The sequence below is a fragment of the Zalophus californianus genome, chromosome X (assembly GCF_009762305.2).
Source record: "Zalophus californianus isolate mZalCal1 chromosome X, mZalCal1.pri.v2, whole genome shotgun sequence".
In the NCBI taxonomy this organism is placed as follows: domain Eukaryota; kingdom Metazoa; phylum Chordata; class Mammalia; order Carnivora; family Otariidae; genus Zalophus; species Zalophus californianus.
In genome coordinates, this window is record NC_045612.1 from 16,629,059 (window position 1) to 16,651,378 (window position 22,320).

At 51.6% G+C, this 22,320-nt stretch overlaps 2 protein-coding genes across 9 annotated transcripts in view; both read right to left on the bottom strand.

Annotated features, from left to right (window-relative positions):
• ZNF75D (zinc finger protein 75D) overlaps window positions 1-22,320 on the bottom strand; it is a 70,688-nt gene that overhangs the window by 1,083 nt on the left and 47,285 nt on the right. For 2 of the 7 annotated variants that reach the window (XM_035725363.1, XM_035725360.1), the window contains one exon: window positions 14,434-14,780. The exons of 1 other annotated variant lie outside the window; for it this stretch is intronic. In XM_035725363.1, the coding sequence (XP_035581256.1) occupies window positions 14,683-14,780 (98 nt within the window). In that variant the 3' untranslated portion in view covers window positions 14,434-14,682. Of the gene's footprint in view, window positions 1-14,433; window positions 14,808-17,044; window positions 17,745-21,580; window positions 21,596-22,320 lie in introns of those variants that run through there. 4 more of the 7 variants (XM_035725362.1, XR_004819784.1, XM_035725361.1 and 1 more) reach the window with 4 other exon arrangements.
• LOC113931520 (ATP synthase subunit gamma, mitochondrial-like) lies at window positions 15,789-16,883 on the bottom strand. 2 transcript variants are annotated; one of them, XM_027609584.2, is made up of 2 exons: window positions 15,978-16,883; window positions 15,789-15,940 (listed from the first exon to the last, which is right to left on the bottom strand). In XM_027609584.2, the coding sequence occupies exons 1-2, from the start codon at window positions 16,865-16,867 to the stop codon at window positions 15,937-15,939; spliced, it is 894 nt and encodes a 297-aa protein (XP_027465385.1). In that variant the 5' UTR covers window positions 16,868-16,883; the 3' UTR covers window positions 15,789-15,936. The 2 variants fall into 2 exon arrangements, with proteins under 2 accessions (XP_027465385.1, XP_027465384.1); XM_027609583.2 differs by having other exon boundaries at window positions 15,789-16,883.

Sequence of the window (22,320 nt, forward strand, 5' to 3'; positions counted from 1 at the left end):
TCTCCCGCATATGGCAGGTCCAGGTCACGTAGCTCTCACCCAGAGCAAGGACGTGGGGACTAGTATGATGCCCTGAGTACAGATGAGGGGACTGAGATTGGAGGCTCAGGAGCACTGAATGACTTGTCCCAGGTCACACAGGAAATGCCAGAGGGAAATGGTGAGAAGGATGGAATGAAGAGATCTCTGCAACACTCATGTCTCAAATCATCCAAACGTTCTTAGTGCAATGTCTGAGGTCAAAGACATGGTCACACGCAGGTCTCAATATCGGTACCCACCTTATGCTACAGATCCTCTCTGTATTTGCCCAGATGCCTCATGTACCTGTCTTCTTCCCTGCAGTGGCACAAGTTAAAAAATACTCATAATCTTTCCTACCTAGCCATCCGAAATGTACATTGGGAACTTATCATCCTTTATCTTGATGGTAACCTGAACTTCAGCAGCAGACCCATCCACGTGCGATAACCTGCTGGCTTTGTGACCCTGACACCCAGTGCTTCTGTCTGTAACATGAAAATAATCGTAGCATCGATTTCATAAAATTTCCTGTGGTGCATCCAACTGTGTGGAAGCGAACGGCAGCTGCCTGGCCTGGCACAGAGGAAGCGCTCAAGCAAGGTTACTGCTCCCCAGCACTCATTCCTAGAAAGTTCCACGTCCCCCCCACCCCACTCCAGGCATCCAACCCTCCTCCCTGGATGGCATCCAGGGACCGGCCGGCTTGAGCTGTGGAACCGCCCTGACCCTGCTCAGCCTCGCAGTTGGCCGCCCTCCCCAGATGGGCCCGAACCCTCCACCACGTCCAGCAGGGCCCTGATTGTCCCGCCGGCCCTCCAACCGCCCTTCCGCAGGGAAACATCACTGCATCCCAGGACTCACGGCTTCTCCCCAAACCGGCCCGAGCGAGCCCGCGCTCCCCCGGCCCACGGATAAAGAGGGTGTGCGCAAAGCGGGCACTCGGGGAAAGGCGAGGAGGGACACGTCGCGGGAACTTCTAAAAGCCGGTTACAAATCGGCCGCCCGGGGCGGGGGCACGGCCCCTGCGCGCTCCCCACGGGATGTCCCGGCGCCCCGACGGGCGCTCCAGGCCCCGGACAAGCCCGGGAAGGCCCGGCCGGGTCGCAGGGAGCGGCAGCGGGGACCCGGCCGGACAGGGGCCCGCCGCCCGCCGCCCGTCGCTCGTCCACGCGCTCGCCGCCGGGTCAGGGCTGGCGGCAGCCGGTTGGTGTAGCCCTAGCTGGATGGAGCCCCGCCGCCCGCGCCCGCGCCCGCGCCCCAGGGACGGCCACGCCCTCTGGCCGCTCAGGGACTCACCGCCTCGGCGCCCACGGCTTTCCCAAGCTCCCCGGGGCAGGCGCGCAGGACGCAGGCGCGCGGCAGCCCTGAGGACTACATTTCCCGGCAGGCCCGGAAGCACGCGCCCCGCCGTCTGGGCCCGAGAGCATGCTGACGTGGGAGGGACGGCCACTTCCTTGGCCTCCTAGGGGCCTCCTGCCGCCTTGGAAGCGTTCCCGTTTCCGGTCTTAAGCGCTTCCAGAGCCCAGGGGGTTGGGTGGAACGTCCCGGGTTCCTGATCCCAGCAAGGGCTTCTATTCCGTCCGCCCCAGAGTAACCCGAGTGGTGGGGCCTCCTTTAACTCTTTTATTCCTGGATTACTGATTCTCCAGCCACTCAGTGCAGGAAGAATTTCTTGGGAGGCCCTGGTAAAACTTCAGATTTCTGGGCCCCGTCCCGATACCCTGACGCACCGCATCTCGCATGACGTGGAGAATGCGCATTTTGTTTTTGTTTTTTTTTAAGATTTTATTTATAAGAGCGGGAAAGCACAAGCACAAGCGGGGGTGGGGTTGGGGCGGGAGGGGCAGAAGGAGAGGGAGAAGCAGACACTCACCAGGGTAGCCCCAAGGGGCTCCAAGCCAGGACGCTGGGATTATGACCTTAGCCAAGCAGAACCCCCGCAACACCCCCGATAATTAGCATTTTATTGTATTTATTTCTTTGAGAGAGAACACAAGGGACGGGCAGAAAGAAAGGGAGAAGCCGACTACCTACCGAGCAGGGAGCCCCTCTCGGGACTCAATCCCGGGACCTCGGGACCACGACCACAGCCCAAGGCAGAGGCTTAACCGACTGAGCCACCCGGGCGGCCTGAGAACTCGCATTTTAATCAGTTTTCCTGGGCTTAGGACTCTACTCTTCTTCTCGCGGGTCACACTGGCCTTGAGCTACCTTTCTAGTTTCCTTCTTGAAGACCCGAGCTTCGACCTCGCGCCACCCGTGCGCTCCTCTCCACCCGCGGCCACCACCAGCGGGCTCGTGGGTGTTCGGGTTCCCCCGGCGGCCCGCCTCTTGTCCTCCAAGTGGCCCCGCCGCTGGGGTCACATTTTCCCTCCCTGGTGAGTTGGCGCGAGGCCAGAGACGATGCTGTCACCGGGGAGACGTCGTCCTCACATTGGTCCCCAGCTGGTGCCGTTGGTGTTGGGACACCATACTTTAGTGCGGGGACTTCCCTGGTGGGAGCAGGACCTAGTCCTGCGTGGGCCCCGGACAGAGAGGAGACAGCAGCCTGCGGTTGTGCCTCCCAACCCCGGGCGGAAGCGGGTCGAGGGGCAGGCGCCCCACCGCCCCGAACGCACAGAGGTCACGGCGCTGGAGACAGCTCCCCCCCCCCGGGCTGGGGTTGGGCTGCTGCGCTGGGACGGGGAACCCAGGGCACGCTGATCCTGCTGTTTATTGAAGCCCGGGGCGCCTGGCGCCTTCGACGGCGGTCCCAGCTGCCTTCAGGGTCAAGAGATCTAGGAACCTGATCCTGGCGTCCGGCCCAGGCTCCCAGGAGCGAAAAGGCTCCTGATGAGACACCCCCAGGAGCTACTGCGCCTGCCGCCAGGAGCTGGCCCGCCTCCCCACCTCCGGGCGCAGCCTGGTGGCCTCCCGCCTGCTCTTGGGGCTTTTGCCGCTGGGCCCCGGGAAACCGTCAGGCGGCTCCCGGAGCTTTGCCGCCCGGTGGCTTCGGCCTGAGGTGCGCACCCTGGAGCAGGTCCTTGAGCTGTTGGTGTCCGAGCGGTTCCTGGCCCTCCCGTCGCAGGACATCCACAGCCCGCTGCAGAAGCTGCTTCCGCAGAGCTGCGAAGAAGCCGTGCCTCTTGCGGCGTCTACGCGGAGAGCTTGCGGGATGAGGGAAGCGGGCAGAGAGACAGCGAGAGCGGGCGTTTCTGGTCTGGTTTGGGTTGGTCCGGAAGACGGAGACACCGCGGACTCTTACTCCCGGTTCGGATTTTCTGCATCGCCCTGAGTAGACCTTACTTGGGCAAGTGACTTTTTGTAGATTGGTCTGGAACTTGGACCCTGCAGATTTTCCGCGGGCGCAGAGTGAGCGGCAAGAGCGCCTGTGCCCAGCGGGAGGCGGTGTTGCTGCTGCCGGCGTCAGGGTGCGCTCGCCCTGGAGCCAAGGGGCTCCGAGCCTGGCTCTGCTCGCTGCCCACTAACGGTGGGACTTTGGGCAGCTTACTGTCCCCCCTGGGGCCTCCCTTCGCCGTGGCTCAAAGGCTCCTGGGGTGGTTTTGAAGACGAAGAGGGGAGCAGCGTGTACGTGTGACGACACTGCTGGTGCGTCGTAGCTGGTGCTTGAGACTCGGCTGGCCTGGCGTAGTGGCCGCGCCCGGAGTCGCCGCGACTCGCGAGGCCGAGGCGGCAGGGTGGCGTGGGCCGGCGGGCGCTGTGCCGGTCAGTGTGCGGGCTACGTTCGCAAGTTCGCCGTCCCTCTGGCGAAGCTCCCAGAAGCGGGAGACCGCCAGGGTGCCCAAGGAGGGGTGGGCCCGCCCGGGTCGGAAACGGAGCGGGTCCAGATTGGCGTGGGGCCCGGCAGTGGGCTCGTGCCCGTGCAGAGCCCGTGCCTGCAGCCTGGGCCACACAGGGAGACCCGTCTCCAAACAAACGCAGCGCTTCGCTGTGGTTCTGTCTGACTCGACGGTCCGGCCTCGTCCGCGGAGCTGGGTCTCAGTTACTGGTGAGGTCAGAGAAACAGTTTGGCCTTGAGGCTCTGAGGTCACGCTCCCCAGGCCCCCCCCAGGTTAGCCGACCTAGCAGTGAGGCAAGGGAGCCACCGGAAAAGGGGGGGAGGGAAAGAGGGAGTGCAGAACTTCAGGCCATCTGTGCACTGGGAACGAGGACCCCCCCTCCCGCGCCCCCCCCCGTACAGTCACATACACACATTTTCACTGAAACCCCTATAGTTTAAAACATTCTTTTTCTCTTGTTGTGTCCAGAGTGACTGGCCATGGTCTTCTGTGGACTCTGTCTTCAGATCCTTGTAATAATTTCCCTTGCCTTGTTGGGCCCTTTTATGATGATAAGTGATGGCAGGGTGGCTTTTAGGTCAGAAACAATGGGCTGAGAACAAAAATGCTTTTAAAGCAGCCTTTGCTTCAGGAGACAGCATGCAAGTCGCTGAGCTTCAAGCTGGAGCCCGGTGACACTCAGGGAAGCCCCGGCGGCATTAGCCACGGGGCCTCAGCTCCAGAAGAACCCACAGCAGTAAAGGATACAGGTGAGGAACAGAATGGGCGGGTGGGAGGGGAGAAGGGCTGTGGAATGGCCTCACTGACACCGGCCCCTAGAACATAGCCGCTAACGAGAGGGAGTTTCTGAAGTCAGTTTCCGGAAGGACCTCAGAAAGAGTGGTCTGGGTTTTTCTGGAGGAGGAGGAATTTCTTAGTAGTGTCCCTCTTTTAAATTAAACTTTTAATTTTGACATTATTATAGATTGACATGCAATTGAAAAAATGGACGGGTATCCTGTACCCTTTAGGTAGTTTCACCAATGCTGACATCTTGCACAAACTATACTACAATCCAGGGTATTGACATGAATACAGTCTGCATAGAGAACAGTTCATCCCTGCAGGAATCCCTCCTGTTGCTCTTAGGGGCTCAAACCCAACCCCGCCTCCTCCTGCCCATCCAACTCTTTTACCCAGTCCCTGATCTCTGGCCCCTGGCAACCACTTTTCTATTTCCCCCCGTTTTTTGTTTTTTTTTTTTAAGTAGGCTCCATGCCCAGGAGCCCAGTGCAGGGCCTGACCCCACGACCCTAAGATCAAGACCTGAGCTGATATCAAGGGTTGGGCACTCAACCAACTGAGCCACCCAGGTGCCCCAGTCTGTTCTCCCTTTATATAGTTTTGTCAATTCAAGAATGTTTTATAATTGGAATCCCATCATCTGTAACCTTTTGAGAATGTCTTCCCCGCCCCCACTCAGCATAATTCCCTGGAGATTTTTCCAAGGCATTCTGTGTAACGATATTTGTTTCTTTTTATGCCTGTATAGATATACAGCAGTTTGTTGAAACAGTCACCCAGTGAAGGACCTCTGGGTTGTTTCTAGCCGTTGCCTATCACAAAGAATCTGGTATGAACATGTAATTGCAATTTTTCAAAAAAGATTTTATTTACTTGACAGAGACACGGGAGAGAGGGAACACAAGCAGGGGGAGTGGGAGAGGGAGAAGCAGGCTTCCTGCCCAGCAGGGAGCCCGATGTGAGGCTCCATCCCAAGACCCTGGGAGCATGACCTGAGCCAAAGGCAGAAGCATAACGACTGAGCCACCCAGGCGCCCATAATTGTTATTTTTATGATCGATGCTTTAGCAGATAATTCTGACATCTCGTTAATTTTGGAGTTAGAGGCACTTGATTGTCCTTTCTCTTTCAGGTTGAGAATTTCCTGGTTCTTTGTATGAAGGATGATTTTCCATTGTGTCCTGGACATTTTGGGTATTATGTTGGGAGCCATTGGGTTCTATTTAAACTTTGTATTTTAGCAAGCAGTCCTCCTGTATGGTTTGGCCTGCGGGTCCTGGGCTACTCTTGTGGGCTGTGGTTGTAAGGACAAGATGATTTTCAGAGCCTCTGTGGTGTTTTTTTTTTGTTTTTTTGTTTTTTTTTTTAAGTAATCTCTTCGCCCAGGATGGGGCTCGAATCGTGACCCAGGGATGAAGAGTTGTATGCTTCGCTGTCTGATCCAGCCAGGTGCCACTATGTGGTGCTCTTTTGGTATGCTTGGTTTATGCTGCTGCTGGGACTTCCACATGTGCCTGTGAATCTCGCTTGAGGAAATAGAAGAAACCTATCCAGGCCAGCCTACGTCATGATTCTCGGTGGGGGATGGGATCCCACTGCCTTCAGAAAAAGCAATGTGTCCAGTGTTGGAGGTTTGGGAGGCAGGATGCCCTCTGCCAGTGGAAGGTGGGGAACATTCTGGGCCAAGCCCTAAGCCCTTGTTGGGGCCCGATTCCCTGTGCTGGTGCCTCCCGCCCTCGGAGAGTCTCAGGGTGGGCATTTTGAGGCCCAGGGGTGAAGGAGAGGGTTGCTGGGCAGGCTCTCCGTTGTGGTGGGATTCCCCCTTGCTGGTGTCCCTTGGTTTCAGGGGGCCTGTCTGGGAGTGGGGAATCTCAGGCTAGGTTGAAAAGGAGAGCGCTTCCCGGGCTGGGTGCTTGCTGTGTTGGCATGTCCTTTGCTCATGCCCCAGTTACAAGGTATCTCTGTGTCAGGAGGGGAGCCTTGGACATGGTGGGGAATAGAGTCCTTTTCGAGGCTGCTGGAGGGCCAGCCGGATGATGGGAGGCTTGGAGCACTGCAAGCTAGCGGGGAAGAGAGCTGTTATTCCTTCCCTGTGTCCCCATCATTTCAGATATTATTCACCCCCAGTTGCCTCCTCTTTAGAGTATGTAGCCCTAAGGAGCAAGGGCCAGGTTTGGCGGAAGGCATTCCATGTGGTACTAATCCACAGGATGCTACAGAGTAGGGATGCTGTTGTCATTGGGATTTCTCTCACCTTCATCGTTATCTGTCCTCTGACTTCTCCGCCCCCCCCCAGGGGGCCACGGGAGACAGGATGGTGGAACCAGGTGGTATGGAAGATGCTACTGTGTTCCCCCCACCCAGTGCCCTTCCTCCTTGCTGCGTGCTCCTCTCCTAGGGGCTTCTCCTGCCACCTGCAGAGGGTTCTTTTGCTCGAGATCATTGACATGTCTCACGCCCCCCTCCACATTTTCCTCCCGCCAACATCTCAGATGTGGCCCCGCTCCCCTTCTCCGCCATGAACCCTGGTCTCAGCAAGTCCATATTTGCCCCTTTTGTGAAAATGGGTAATGGGAAACCTCACTAAAACGGAGTCAGGAGGCTTTGGCAGGGGGACCTCTCAGCCCCTACGACTCTCGGTCAATTGCAAACCTAACAAGAACAGCCGGACTTGACCATACATGGACTTGAACTTGCACGTGGATACCACTCTACTATTGCAGCCAGAGGAAGAGATACTCTCCTTATTCCCCCACCCCACAACAGCTCAGGCATCATCCTCGGAACCCCCAGTTTACTCCAGTGGACTTAGAGTTTATAACAGCCTTCCCAATTTTCCCCTTTTCTCCTTAAAAAAGCCTACCTCTCGGGACGCCTGCACGTCTCATTCGGTTAAGCGTCTGCCTTCGGCCCAGGTCATGATCCTAGGCTCCTGGGATCCAGTCCTGCATCGGGCTCCTTGCTCAGCAGGGGGCCCGCTTTTCCCTCTGCCTGTCCTGCTCTCTGTCTCTCTGACAAATAAAAAAAAAAAATCTTAAAAAAAAAGCCTACCTCTCCTTTGTTCCCCAGACCCGCCTATGGCTTTACCACAGCTTGTTTGCCCTGGATTGCAGTTTTCTGCTATTCCCAAATAAACCCAACTTTTGCTGGTAAAATAACCGGCAGTTTTTATCTTTAAGGTTAGCACTCTATTCCATGGCTCTGCTAAGAGGCCTCCCTTGATCTCATGTTGCCTTGTGTGGGAGCAGCTCAACATGGGCCACATGGCACAGTAGCCCTGGAGTCAAGCCTCAGCTGGAAGAGCTTAAGTAAGGGAGGCTGCACCATAGTGGACGCCCTATGGCAGGTGGAAGGAGTGGAATCCAGTGACAGCACTCCACACACACACACACACAGAATCCATCTCCGATACTGTGCCTGCTCTAAGTCGTTTTTGTTTTGTTTTTTTAAGATTTTATTTATTGGGCACCTGGGTGGCTCAGTCGGTTAAGCGTCTGCCTTGAGCTCAGGTCATGATCCCAGGGTTCTGGGACTGAGTCCTGTGTCAGCCTGTTTGCTCAGCAGGGAGCCTGCTTCTCCCTTTGCCTCCCTCTGATTTTATTTATTTCTTTGACAGAGAGAGAACAAGAGAGCACAAGCAGGGGGAGTGCAGAAGCGGGCTCCCCGCTGAGCAGGGAGCCCCACGACGCGGGGCTCCATCCCAGGACCCAGAGGTCACGACCTGAGCCGAAGGCAGACACTTAACCGAATGAGCCACCCAGGCGCCCCCTAAGTTGTTCGTTTGTGTGTTTTTAGATTTTATTTATTTATTTGACAGAGAGAGACACAGCGAGAGAGGGAACACAAGCAGGGGGAGTGGGAGAGGGAGAAGCAGGCTTCCCGCGGAGCAGGGAGCCCGATGCGGGGCTCGATCCCAGGACCCTGGGATCACAACCGGAGCCAAAGGCAGACACTTAACGACTGAGCCACCCAGGCGCCCCTCCCTCTAAGTTTTTGACTCCTCAAAATTTCAAGGTACTTTTTTTAAAAATTCTCTTATATATTCTCCATTAATATCTTTAGACCCTTCTCTTATGACAAAAATTTCAGGAGAACTGGCTCAGTGTTCCAGCTTATCAGCTGTCCTGTCATTTGGGAAGGAGGGTCTGTGTGCTCAGGGATTTTCATCAAGCATTACTTATCATTTTGGAAATTGGGAACCGAGGACTATATCCAAATTAGGAGATTGTCTAAATAGGGTACGATGCGGCAGCGTGATGAACTATTACGCAGAAGTGTAAAACAATGCCCTAAAATATGACAAAAAGCTAATCGCTGGAGTTTGGGTGGCGGGTATACAATGTGCATTGCCCAATGTTTCCAGCTTTTCTGTATGTAGCAGAATCCTCATGAGAAACAGCTGGGGAAAGTCTTAACAAAAATCATGGTTCATGCTCACCCAGGGATGCAAAAGAAGGCGGGGGAGGGAACCCCATAAAACAAGACCCATGTACCTTAGAATCAGAAGTGCATCGAAGCCCAAGGAGGAAGGAATAACCCTTCCATTTGCTTGCATGCATCAAGTACAGGAAGTGAGTCACAGCTGTGAAAACATCGCCACTAATTCTGCAAAGGGGTCACAGCCCCTGTTTCCTTTGCCCGGGATGGTCTCCACTGTCTCCACGTCACTCTTCAGCCGCTGTGCTGCCCCAAGTCGAGCCCAGGCCCTTCGGGGAGCGCCAGAGACAGACAGGAGTCCGGACCCCCACTTCCCGGCCCGGGGCTCGTCTGAAGTCTGTCTGTGGCCGGCGGAGGCAGGGTTTGCTGCTGCTCGTGGCTCGGCACCCGCCGCTTGGGGTGTGCATTCTTCACTTCATCTTCCTCTGGACCCCAGATCCCTTTCTGGCTACCCATCTTTTTTTTTTTTCCCCTCTCCCTCTGGAGTTTCCTAGGCACATGCAGTTCTATTTTATATCGACGCATAAGAATTAGGCTCTTTTTTATCCTATTAAACCCGGGTTTCAGGGTGTCACCCACCCACACATTGTAACCTCCCCCAGGAGGATCTGCCCGGGTCATCAAAGCGCTGTTCCTCTTCCTTGAGGCATTGCACATGGAGCCTAGAAGAGTGAGCAGCCCCAGACACTCGAGGGGCACTAGAAAGGCACCCCAAGGGGAGCCCTTGCCCAGCCCCCAGTCTTGCGCCCCTACTGGCAATCGGCCCAGGCGGAGCTGCTGTCTGCTGCTTGCGTGAGATGGTGCTACACGGAACATCACAGGTAAAACACCCGGCATAAAAAAAAATAAACACAAAATAAAATGAAATATAAAACACTCAGCGCAGAGCCTGGTGCATACGTGCGTGTGTGCCCACGGCGGGGCAGATAAAGCTGGCCCATCTCCTTCCTTCTAAGTCCCTGCCCCTAGAGTCAGTATGAGGTAACACTGGCAGGACCTTCAGGGAATCACCTGCCCAGGGAAGTCAGGATTGATGACCTCCCATTCTCTCCAGGTGGTATTTCAAGCAGCAGGTCCAAGCCCCTCCCTCCAGGGTCCCGTGAGGTCACGAGAAGGGACAGCTAAGTTTTTTATATTCCTACTTTTACATCACATATTATATACTTTTTTTTTTTACTTGCATGCTCTAATATTCCTGCAAAAGAATCCGGAACAGAGTTCAACTGGTTTTATCTAAAAGTGAGGTCCATGCCGGGGACAGTAAAGATCCCTGGCCCCTAAGACCCAGTGGAGACAACAGAGTGTCTGTGACACAGGGACTGACCCTGTGCCAGAGCCACGCCTCCTCCTGGCTCAGGTACCCAGAGAGGCTAGCAGGAGGCTCCCGGGTAGAGAATCAATCAGGACCACATTTATATAACAATGGAAACAAAGCCCTAGGACCAGACCTAAGGCGTGAGGTGAAAGAAGTTTTATAACAACAAAAATCACTGAATTATTTGATTTTTTTCAAGAAGTCGCTTTATCTAAAAATTTTTACTGCAGCAATTAAGGAATGCATGGATCCAAACATCATAATCAGAAATTTGAGGTTAGGGGCGCCTGGGTGGCTCAATTGGTTAACCCGCTGCTTTGGGCTCAGGTATGATCCAGGATTCCCGGGATCAAGCCCCACCCAGGGTTGGGCTCCCTGCTCAGTGGGGAGTCCGCTTGTCCCTCTTCCTCTGCCCTCCCCCCTAAGCGTGCACCCGCCTGACCTCTCTCTCTCAAATAAATGATTAAAATAAATAAAATCTTTCTAAAAAAATCAAGATTACTGTCGAAAACTGTATCAACACACAATTTTAGAATGCCCAAAATCACCCCTGCTGGTTTAAGAGTTACAACTTCTCCAAACATTTCACAAGCCTTTGAAATAACTAAGTCTTAACATATATTACAGGGAAACCTACTAGCAAATTTCTTAGCAATAGAAGAATTCCTAACTCTGAAAGTCAGGAGCTCAAGAATAGCAAGAGCAGCTGAATGCGGGGGGGGGGGGGGGTGCATGTATTTTGAAACATATTTTAGCCTTCAAACTAGCTTGCCAGCACTTTTAATAAAAATTCACTGCCGAAGGAAGTCTCATTTCTTTCTGATAATATTACTTCTTACTAGGAATGGATTACATGCATTTCTTCCGCAAGAGAAAAGGCGTAAGGTTACCAGCTGCCGGACGGTGATAAACAGTAGGTGTGCAGAGTACGGCTTAGTTAAGTTCAACAGTGTCACACACTTGTTGCTGATGAAAAATATTCGGACTACACCAAAAAGAAACCTGATAAATCTTCCAGTGAACATTAATATCCTCAATTTATTCCTCACCCTTGTAAAGAGTATCTGTGAAAACCCCACAGCTTAATGGTGAAAGGATAAATGCTTTACCCCCATGATCAGAAACAAGACAAGGATATTTTATAGATTTCGCTATTCTATGAACAGAATCCTATAAAATGTGGCCTTTTTTCTGGCTTATTTCACTTAGCACAATGTTTTCGAGGTTCATCCATGTTGTAGCATGGATCACTACATCATTCCCTTGCATGGCCAAATAATATTCCATTGTGTGGATATACAATTTGTTTATCCAATAATCTTTTGTTGGACATATGGGCTGTTTCTTCTGTTGGGCTATTCTGAATAAAGGTAAAATTTCCATTTGCCTGCGAGTGTCGGTGTAGACATGATTTCATTTCTCTTGGGTATATGCTAGGCCATTGGTAATTCTGTGTTTCTTATCTGAGGAAGTGCTGGACGGTTTTGCAAAGTGTCTGCACTATTTTACAGTCCTATAACGTATGAGGGTTCCCGTTTCTCCATATTCTCTCCAGCACATGTTAATTTCTGTTTTGTCTTGTTTTTTGGCTAGCCTAGTGAGTGTGAAGTGATACCTTATTGTGGACTGGATTTGCATTTCCCCAGTAACTAATGACGTTGAGCATCTTTTCATGTGCTTGTTGGCCATTTGTATATCTTCTTGGAGAAATCTCTATACAAGTCCTTTGCCAATTTCTAAATTGGGGTTTTGATTTTTGTTATTCAGTTGTAAGAGTTCATTATATATGTGGGCTATTAGAATAAGCAACTGATTTTTGCCAAAGACACCAAGACAATTCAGTGAAGAAAGGAAAATCTTCTTCACAAATAATCCTGGGACAGCTGGGTAAGCACATGCAAGGGATAAAAAAGGACTCTTACCATACAAAACTTAGAATGGATCAAAAGACCTAAATGTAGGTCCTAAAACTATAAATCTCCTAGAAAAAAACATAGAGGTGAATTTTCACGACCTTGGATTTGGCCCTGGTTTCTTACCTACAATTCCCAAAGCACAACTGACTAAAGAAAACAAATAGATAAACTGTGCTTCATCAACAATTTTACCATTTTTGCATCAATGGACACCAGGCGCCCCAGGGAGATGCGCGGTAGGCGGTGCCGGCCGCTCTGGGGCGTCCCGAGAGCCCCCTGCTGCGCCGGGTCGGGGACCCTGCGCTCACGTGGGCGCCCGCGCTGCCCGGCACCACAAGGTACATTGCCACAGCCCTCTGCGCCGCGCTTCCCGTCGCTCGAGGGGATGGCAGTGGGACTCGTCCCGAGCGTCGCGGCCCGTCGCGCCTCCGTTGGCTGTGAGCGGCGCGGCAACCCGGTGCGCGAAGCCGCCCCGCCGGGGACCCCGGAGGCCGAGTCAGACCGCGCGCGGCGAGGGGACAGGCCCGGGGAGGAGGTGACCGGACGTGGAGGGCTGCAGCGGTCCCGCTTCACCGGCGGCCGGAGGGGCGGGGAGGAGCCGGCGGCCCCAGGTGCGGGCAGGCGCGGGGCGGGGGGGGGGGGGGGGGGGGGGGGATGGCGGAGGACCGTCCCCGCCCGGCAGGGGGCGCAGGGACAGGCCGCGGCCCCACCGCCCGGCACACGCGTGTCCGCCGCGGCGCTGCTCCCCCGGCTCCGCCCTCGCTCGGGTCCCCTGGTCGTGCCCCCCCACCCCCCCACAGCGCCTCCCCTCGTCCTCGGCCCGCTTCTCCACGCCCCACGTCCTCACTCGCGTGCCCACTTCCCCGAGGGCCTGTCGCCCCCCTCAGCCTCCCGGGGAGGGGGGGGGCTCTGTCCCGGGAGCCGGCACCCCAGTCCTGCTGAGACGGGCTGGGGCCTTCAGTCCGGCATAGTGTCCGCAGCCGCCGCCCGCCCGGCTTTACCCCACCCCGCCGAGGGGCCCGGCCATGCACACCTCGGGGGGCAGTGAGAAGAGCCATTACCTTCAGGAGGCTTGGAGGGTATTGGTACCAGACAGAGAACCGGTTCCCAACTCAGGTTCAGCTCCTCGCCAGTGAAAAAGGAATACTCAAGAAAGAAGTAATAGTGGGAAAGGAAAGGTTGCTTTATTCAGGAGGTCAGCAGCCTGGGAGGATGGTGGGCAGAGGTCTCAAAGACCATCTTCCCCATGCAGCGGGAGCCTGGGGGTTTTAAACGGGAAGGCTTGGGAAAGGTGGGGGGGCTGTGCACAGGAGAAGCAGGTGCCCTGGTGGTTAGTCCTATATTGACCTGTCCTTGGACAGACTTGCTGACATCAGCGGGGGCTGTTTTCCAAAGCAGTCAGGCCTTACCTTCTGGGAAAATCTAGTCCTTCACTCCTCAAGGCCAGTGGGCTGCAAATCTCAAGGAAAGTAGGTTAGTTCCACTACAGTCCAAGAGACTTAGGTCAGTAAGCAAGGAACACCTAAGCTTAAAGCAAGTTCACCCTTGGGCGCCTGGGTGGCTCAGTCGTTAAGCGTCTGCCTTCCGCTCAGGTCATGATCCCAGGGTCCTGAGATCGAGGCCCACATCAAGCTCCCAGGGAGCCTGCTTCTCCCTCTCCCACTCCCCCTGCTTGTGTTCCCTCTTTCGCTGTGTCTCTCTGTCAAATAAATAAAATCTTAAAAAAAAAAAGCAAGTTCACCCTTAAGATGGGTTGGAGTGCTGTTACAAAGTAACCTTCCCATATTAAAATGCTGTGTGCTCTAAATGATATTCTCATGAGCCTCAGAATGAAAAATATGGGTATCCTCAATTTCCCTAGGGCTCGAACCCTGTTCTTAAACAATGTCTTTCACCAGGGTAGCAACTAGGTTTTCCAGGGGGACACAGCCGGTGTCTGCTCAAATGCCTAGGGACAGGACTCTCCGTTCCCGGAGGGACCCACTTCTATCTACATCACCGGTCCCTGGCTTTTGTTTCAGGTTAAAGGTGGATGAGATGTGACCTGCCGTGGGATCTCACCACCTCCCAGGCTGTGCGAGCTGCCGCATTCCACGTTACCATGCATGGAATCCCCTGTCCCGCGTAACTAACCCAAGAAAGCTGCTTGGTCATAAAAACGAATCAAACCATAGGAGTGAAAATGCAGCTTTTATTTTAACAGTGGACGCAAGGCTATTGTTATTCTAAACCTGTTTGTTTGCACTTTCCAAAATTGCGCACAGGCCTAAGCAGGTACGTTATGTGACTTTTTGGCAAGGGCCATCTCCACCCTGGTGTGGCTCGTGTCAGCATCCACAGCCAGTTTGACAGATCCAGATCATTTCTGTGGCTTCCTAGTTGCCTACCAAGTAAAAAGCTCAGCACGTTTTCCAGGCCAGGGTGGGTTTTAAGTATGCATCTGCCTTCCTCTTGATGCTCGGGATGGGTATGCTGGGATGGACTTCAGAGCGTCCTTTCTCCATGATTCGCTGATGCTCCAGATGGCTTTGGAAAGAGCACAACAGAGGAAGCCTGAAAAAGTTGAGTAAACCCAGCTGATCCAGTGGGCCCCAGGGCTTCTCCCCCCTGCCACCTCCCCACCACACACATTGTCCAGAGTAGTCAGAGGATGTTGCTCTGGGTCACCATCTGGGGCACACATCTTGCCTATTGAGAATAGTGCTGCTATGAATATTGGGGTGCTAATATTTCTTCGGAATCCTGATTTCAGTTCTTTTTATTATTTTTTTTTAATTTTATTTATTTAATGGAGAGAGAGAGAGCACAAGCAGGGGGAGCTGCAGGCAGACGAAGAGGGAGAAGCAGGCTCTCCGCTGAGCAGGGAGCCTGACACAGGGCTCGATCCCAGGACCCTGGGACCATGACCTGAGCCGACGGCAGATGCTTAACCGACTGTGCACCCAGGCGCCCCCTGATTTCAGTTCTCTTGGATGACTACCAAGAGGTGGGATTCCTGTATCATAGGGTAATTTGCTCTTTAATTTTTGAGGAACTTCCGTACTGTTTTCCATAGAGGCTGCACCATTTGGCGTGCCTAATAACAGTATATGAGAGTTCCAATTTCTCTCCATCCTTGCCAACACTTGCTGCCTTTTGTTTTTTTGATAATAACCATCCAAACAGGTGTGAGATGTTATCTCATTGTGGTTTTGATTTGCATTTCCATAGTGATTAGTGACACTGAGCATCCTTTCATGTACCTATTGGTCATTTGTATGTCTGCTTTAGAGAAATATTTATTTAAGTCCTTAGACCGTTTTTTTTAATTGGGTTATTAGGTGGTTGTGGTTTGGTTTGGTTTGTTTGTTTGTTTGTTTACTATTGAGTTATAGGAGTTCCTTATATATTTTGCGTTTTAACCCCTTTATCAGATAAATCATTTGCAAATTTCTCTCCTATTCTGTAGGTTTTTTACTCTTTTGATGGTTTCCTTTGCTATGTAGAAGCTTTTTAGTTTGACTGAAGTAATTACTATTGACAAATGGTGATTTCTTTTTTTTTTCTTTCAGTAAGTTGTTTATTGTAAGATAATTTACAAACATCTTGCTGTCTTTAGTAGTTTAAACAATGGACCAACAATTTCTTCTGACAAGGTCAGCAGTAAGCTAAAAATAAAATCAGCTGGCTGAATTTTCCTTCTTTATCTCTTGTCTGAGGATGAAACTTGGTTTTCATTAATCCAGAGCTGCTGCACCGGAAATGATTTCAATCAACTCCTTCGTGATGACAGCCTGGCGGGTGCGGTTGAACGTCAAGGTCAGTTTGTCAATCATCTCGGAAGCGTTCTTGCTAGCGTTGTCCATGGCCGTCATCCTGGCACTTTGCTCACTCGTGGTGGATTCCTTTAGAGAATAGTAGATGATGTTGGCCAAATTGTATTCTTGGTAATTCTGCAGCACGTCAGCATCAATATCATCATAGATACTCATGCTCTCAGCACTTGCAACGGTTTCAAGGGAAAAGATGGGCTTTTCTTCTGTCTTGTAGGAGATGACAGACCTGAACCGATTAAAGATGATAGACCCTTCATCAAATTCATATCCGGAATTTAGTAGTTCAAGGGCAATGACGGACGCATCCCCAAAAGTAGGAGGTTTTCTTCCCACTTCTTTGAAGGACACCAGAAACTGGTCAGAGTGAGTCCTATGAAGTATACCCCTGATTTTATCACCAATTCCAACAAGCATGACTTCTTTCCCAGCTGCCGTGAGCGTGGCCACCTCACTTTTCATCTGTTTAGCAACCGAGGAATGAATAGCACCACAGAGCCCTCGATCTGAGGACACACCAATAAGAAGGTGTTTCTTCTTGTCTTCAGGCACCTTAATATCAGCTTTTTCATACAGAGCCAAAGATCCTGTCCCATATACTCGAGCTGGTTTCAGCTCCCTCTCAGCTCGGGCATATTTTGCTGCCGCTACCATTTTCATAGACTTGGTGATTTCCTGGATGTTTTTGATTGACTTTAGTCGCCTGGTAATATCTTTTAAAGTTGCCATATTTCGAACCTGGATCCATTGCGGCTGCACGGCGCAGCCCGAGAGCCCTGCGACGCCCGCCCGAGAGAACATGGTGGTACCGGCCCGGCTTCACAAATGGTGATTTCTTGATATCATCAATCCTTCTACATGTATTAGTTGGGTATCTACTATAAGGAAGACCTCCCTCTTCTCCCCCATTGACTGATCCATTCATTTATATCTGTCACTGTGGACTCATGTCCCTACTTGTTCAGAGGTTTATGATATGTTACTGTCATTATCCCACATTTGGCGCACGGGAGCCCCTTCAAACTGGCTTCTGTGCCATCATTCTTAGAGTGCTTCTTTACTTTCTGGAACAACAAGGTGTTCCAGGCTCATCTTGTTTCCCTGCCCCAGCTGGGGAATCAGCCATTTGTCCAAAGACTCCTGGTTCCTTTTGGTGAAAATTGCGGTGTTTTTGAAACCAAGATCTACAAGCTAGGTGCGCTTGCTGGTATTGGGGTGTAGTGGCTTTCTCAGCGGGCAGTGCTAGGATATGTGTATGTCTAGACGAGTGTGTGTGTGTGTGTGTGTGTGTGTGTACACATACATACAAACATCGTATATATACATATATACGATTGAATAGTGCCCCGCCCCCCCATGCATATCCACTCAGAACCGGAGAATGTAACTTTATTTGGAAATAGAGTCTTTGAAGTTGTAAGTAGTTAGGGATTGAGATGAGAGCATACCGGGCTAGGGTGGGCCCCCCAATCCAATGACCGGTGTCCGTACAAGAAGAGGAGAACACGCAGAGGAAAAAGCCACGTGAGGACAGAGGCAGAGATTGGGGTTATTCAGCTATAAGCCAAGGAATGCCTAAAATTGCCAGGAGCCACCAGAAGCCAGGAAGTCAAGAAAGATTTTTAGAGTATTCAGAGGAAGCACGGCTCTGTTGACATCTCGATTTCAGACTTCTGGCCTTCGGACATGTAAGAGAATAATTTTTGTTGTTAGACACCCAGTTTGTGATCATTTCTTACAGCAGTCCTCGGAAACTGACAGAGCATCCACAACGTCAAAGCAAGACCTCCAGTTCCAGTGCCACAGCAGAGTTCGTTCTAGTCTTCCCCCTTTCCACATTAGCACCTCCCTTCTCTAATGAGGCAAATCTAGGTCTCGTTTTATTCATTCCCCTGTATGGACTCAAACCGATCCTGCTAGCCTGCTGCCTGACTCCTGTGTAAGCTCCGAACCCCCACTCAGGCCTGCCACCCCCCTTCTCTGGCACCATCCGGCCTTATACACAGGCCCCGAGCCCCAGCCCTCCCACTCAGACCTACCTGCCATACCTGTGTGCCCAGCTCATTTGGGGAAGGGCCTGGATATTGTTTCAGTCCAGAGGCTTTCAGTTCACGTGACAGAGATCCAACTAAAACTAGCTTATGAAAGCTGTCTCACCAAATGGAACCCCATTTGAGAGAGTTGGCCTCAAGCGCAACTGGGATGAGTAACTCAGCATTGTCCCATTTTGCCAGGCTTGCTTCTACGCATCTTGAAGCTTCCCTTAAACATGTACCACTGATTCTTCTGCTCTGCTCCCATATTAACCTGTACATATCTGTTTGTTGCTGCACTTAACACCTTGCCATAAAATTATCTGCTTAATAGTTAGCCCTCTCCTACTAAACTGATTTTCTGAGGACTGGAACTCGGTCATCCTCCGTACCTATCATATTCTTAAGAACAAAAGAAGCCCCTGAAGATTATGAAAGGAATGAATCACTGTGGGTGGGAGGCAGTCTAGGAGAGTGAATAGGGTTGACAGCATCGAAAGTTCTAGTGAGTTTAAATGGGCGGCCATGACCTGTTGGCTAGGAAAACAGGGAAGCAAGGCTAAGAAGGCCTTCATTCCCTTTTCATGAGCTGTTCCCCCAGTCTCCCCACCCGGGTGCTCAGGACCCAGATCTGGCTGTCACCCCCATCCCCCCACATTCAGCCAATCACCAGGGCCTGTGTCTCCTGCCTCCTAGAGCCTCTCAAACCCTTGCCTTGTGTGCTCACACCACCGCCCTGATCTCAGCCCACCTCTCCCATCTGCAGCAGCCTCCTTGCTAGTTTCCCTGTCCCACATCTCGTCTCCCCAAATGCCCATTCAGGAGTCCGAGGGACCTTTTTAAAAGGAATAGCTCACCTGTACCTCTCAACAAGAGCCTGTGGCTTCCCGTGAGTGTAGACTGAGCTGCAACTCCCTCAGGCGGATTACCAGACCTGCCATTACCGGGCCTCTGCCCTGCATTCCAGCTTGCCCTCCAGCCCCTCTGCACTCCGCTCCTCAGGGCTTTCTAGGAAACACCCCTGCTGCCTGGGATGCTATTCTTAACATTCTTGCACGCCTCCATGTGACAGGCTGGCAAAAATGTTCTCTTACCATCTCGGTTGTTTTTTTGTTTTTTTGTTTTTTTCCCTAAGCCCCAAAGGCCAAGGACAAAACGGAAGTGGCAAGTACTCTCCCATTCTCAAGTTATTTTGACCCGGATCTCATACCATCTGTAACAGAAATCAAATCCAGGTGAAATGTGATCTCAATGTGCAAGGTAAAATAAGACAACTTTAAAAGGAAGATGTAGAAAAGATGTTCCTGATCTTGGGGTTGACAAAAATTTCACCAGGATTCAAACAGCACTAATAATAAAGGTGGGGAGAGATATATTGGCGTAGGTCACAACCGGGAACTTCTCTTCATCGAGGTACGCTAATGAGTGAGTGAAACCACAAGCCACGGAGTGGGAAAAGGGAATTGTGGTACATTTTGCCAGTATCTAGATAAGGTGAATAAATGTAGATTACAGGACGCGCTCCTAGGGCACGCCCTACAAACGAGACTCTTATTCTCTATAGCCTTGGTAAGTCAGTCTTCAAGAAACTAGATGAACTTCACCGGCGCCTGCGTGGCTCAGTCGGTGAAGGGTCTGCCTTCGGCTCAGGTCATGATCCCAGGGCCCTGGGATCGAGTCCCGCATCGGGCTCCCCGCTCAGCGGGGAGCCTGCTTCTCCCTCTCCCACTCCCCCTGCTTGTGCTCCTTCTCGCTCTGAAAAATAAATAAATAAATAAAATCTTTAAAAAAAAAAAAGTGACTGTGACACATGATGTACCTGGGAGCCAAGGGAAGTGATCTTTGCCACTGTTAGGGAGGCATCTGCGTTGCTCCAACACCCAGTTAGTGGGAACAAAACAGGAAGAGCGTATGTTTCCACATGACTTAAATATCGCATAGATAGAGGTCAATGGGGCGCATCCCTGTTTACTGAGAAGCTGGCCCTAAATCTGGAAGGATTGCTTCTCACTTACACCTATGTCGTGGTTGGCGTTGGACAAAGACATTTTCATCATAACAATTAAACAGATCTAGGACAGTGGTAAGAGTCGGTGAATACTCTAGAATTTGCATGCCTTGGAAGATGGGTTTGAAACGGAGTAAAACATAAAGCTGTCCTTAGGAATAAGGTCTGGCAAAACTGTTCTTCCGAGATAGCCTCGTGCAGGTGAAGGATTTATGAATGAGCGTTGATTGATGGGGTGTAGGAGCTGTTTCCCTCAACCTTTTGTCGGAGGATTCTTCTCTCAAGTGAGCAGCTTGGTGCATCGTAAGACCTGCTTGCTTTACGAGCTTGTAGAACAATGACTACACTTGCAGGGACTCTCCCTTCTGTGTTTTTTAAATGATTAACAAGGCTTGATCTCTGTCTGTAGCTTTCCCCACAATACTCGCAGATAAATGGTCTCTCTTCAATGTGCGTTTTCTGGTGCCAAGTGAAGACCCCTCTGCCGGCTGAAATTTTCCCCACAACTGGGCTATTTATGGGGCTTTCCTCCTGCGTGCATCTTCTGATGTCTCATAAAACTTGATCTATCACAAAACCTTTTCTTATAGTCAAAGCGCTGGTTCGTTTCTCGCGGGGGATAGGCTCTCTGGTGTGCTATGAGGTGGGACCCCTGAGTGGATGGCTTGTTACATAGAAAGCATTCATAGGGTGTCTCCCCTGTGTGAACTTGACGGTGCCTAAAGAGGTCTGCTTTACCCACAGAAGGGGTAAGAAGGACTCTTTTCCCACATTCCAGGCACTTGCGAGGGAGCTCTCCCCAGGGAATTTGCAGGTGCTTATTGCGTAGCTTCTTTTTAGCAACACATTTCCCACACTGCATACGCTGGGGCGCCTTCCCTCTGGGACTGTTTTGCTCCTGGGCTGTGGGGGCTGAGAGGTCTTTCCCGCTTGGAGCTCTCGGCTGTCTCTCGAAGAGAGAGGTTCTGAAGGCGGACAGGTATTGTGCAATCTCTGGGTAGCTGTTCTGCTGGGTTTCCCAATGGATTCGTTACCCGTTCGGAGAATTTGGGCACATTGGGACCAAGAAGGACATTTCCATCTAAAGAAACAGCAAATGGATACACGCCCTCCAGTTTTTTTTTTTTCTGCTTTGACATCTTTTCTTCATTTTCTTCCCCCCCCCCCGCTCCCCGTTATCAAAATCTGAGGGAAGGAATAAAAATCACAGATGTCACCATGTTCCCAGGAGAGCGGACATGGGGACTAAGAAGAGATCCTCAGCAGTTTGTGGGAAGACAGAAACTCTCAAGTGGCACCCTGAACCTCTTTACCCCGGGATTAAGGTTGAACCTCTCTTTCTCCCCGAGTGCCCGATGAACCCTCACCCACCTATCCTGGGGTCTTGGAACTGTTCTTTCACTTTCTTGGAATCCTGCAGTTCCTGGCACTTCGGCTCTTCTCTGTGCTCCACTGGGCACCCCGGGTCAGGCTTTGGTCTTGGCTCTCCTGGGCAGAGGAGAGACGGGAGGAGGGGTGCATGGAGTGGCCACGGGTTTCTCCCGAGTCCTGGCTGCTTCCTGGCCACATGGCCTCTCAATAGCTACCTATTTCCTTCTCACGGTTGCCTCACCAGGAGCCTCTGACATGTCATTTTTGTTGTTTTGTTTTTGTTTTTTAGGATAAGAACAAAACCCAAGTGGATGGAACTAGAGGGTATTATGCTAAGCGAAATAAGTCAGTCAGAGAAAGACAAATACCATATGATTTCACTCCTATGTGAACTTAACAAACTTAACGGAACTTAAACAAAACTTAACAACTTAACGGAACTTAAACAAAACAGGATCACAGGGGAAGGGAGGGAAGAATAAAATAGGACGACTTCAGAGAGGGAGACCAACCGGAAGAGACTCTGAACTCTGGGAAACAAACTGAGGGTTGCTGCAGGGGAGGGGGTTGGGGGAAAGGGGTCACTGGGGGATGGGCATTAAGGAGGGCACGTGATGGAATGAGCACCGGGTGGTATATGCAACCGATGAATCACTAAATTACCTCTGAAACTAAGAATACACTATATGTTAATTAATTGAATTGAAATAAAATAAAATTAAATTAAAAAAAAAAAGAACAAGACCCAAATGAGGGGAGGGGAAGATCCCACTGTGGGATCTTCAATCTGTGGAAGGAGAGCGAACCAATTCTGGGGTGATGTCAATGCACATCATTTTGAG

Excerpts from the sequence above, each read along its gene's own strand:
- LOC113931520 (XM_027609583.2), bottom strand. The coding sequence starts at position 16,867 with ATGTTCTCTCGGGCGGGCGTCGCAGGGCTCTCGGGCTGCGCCGTGCAG.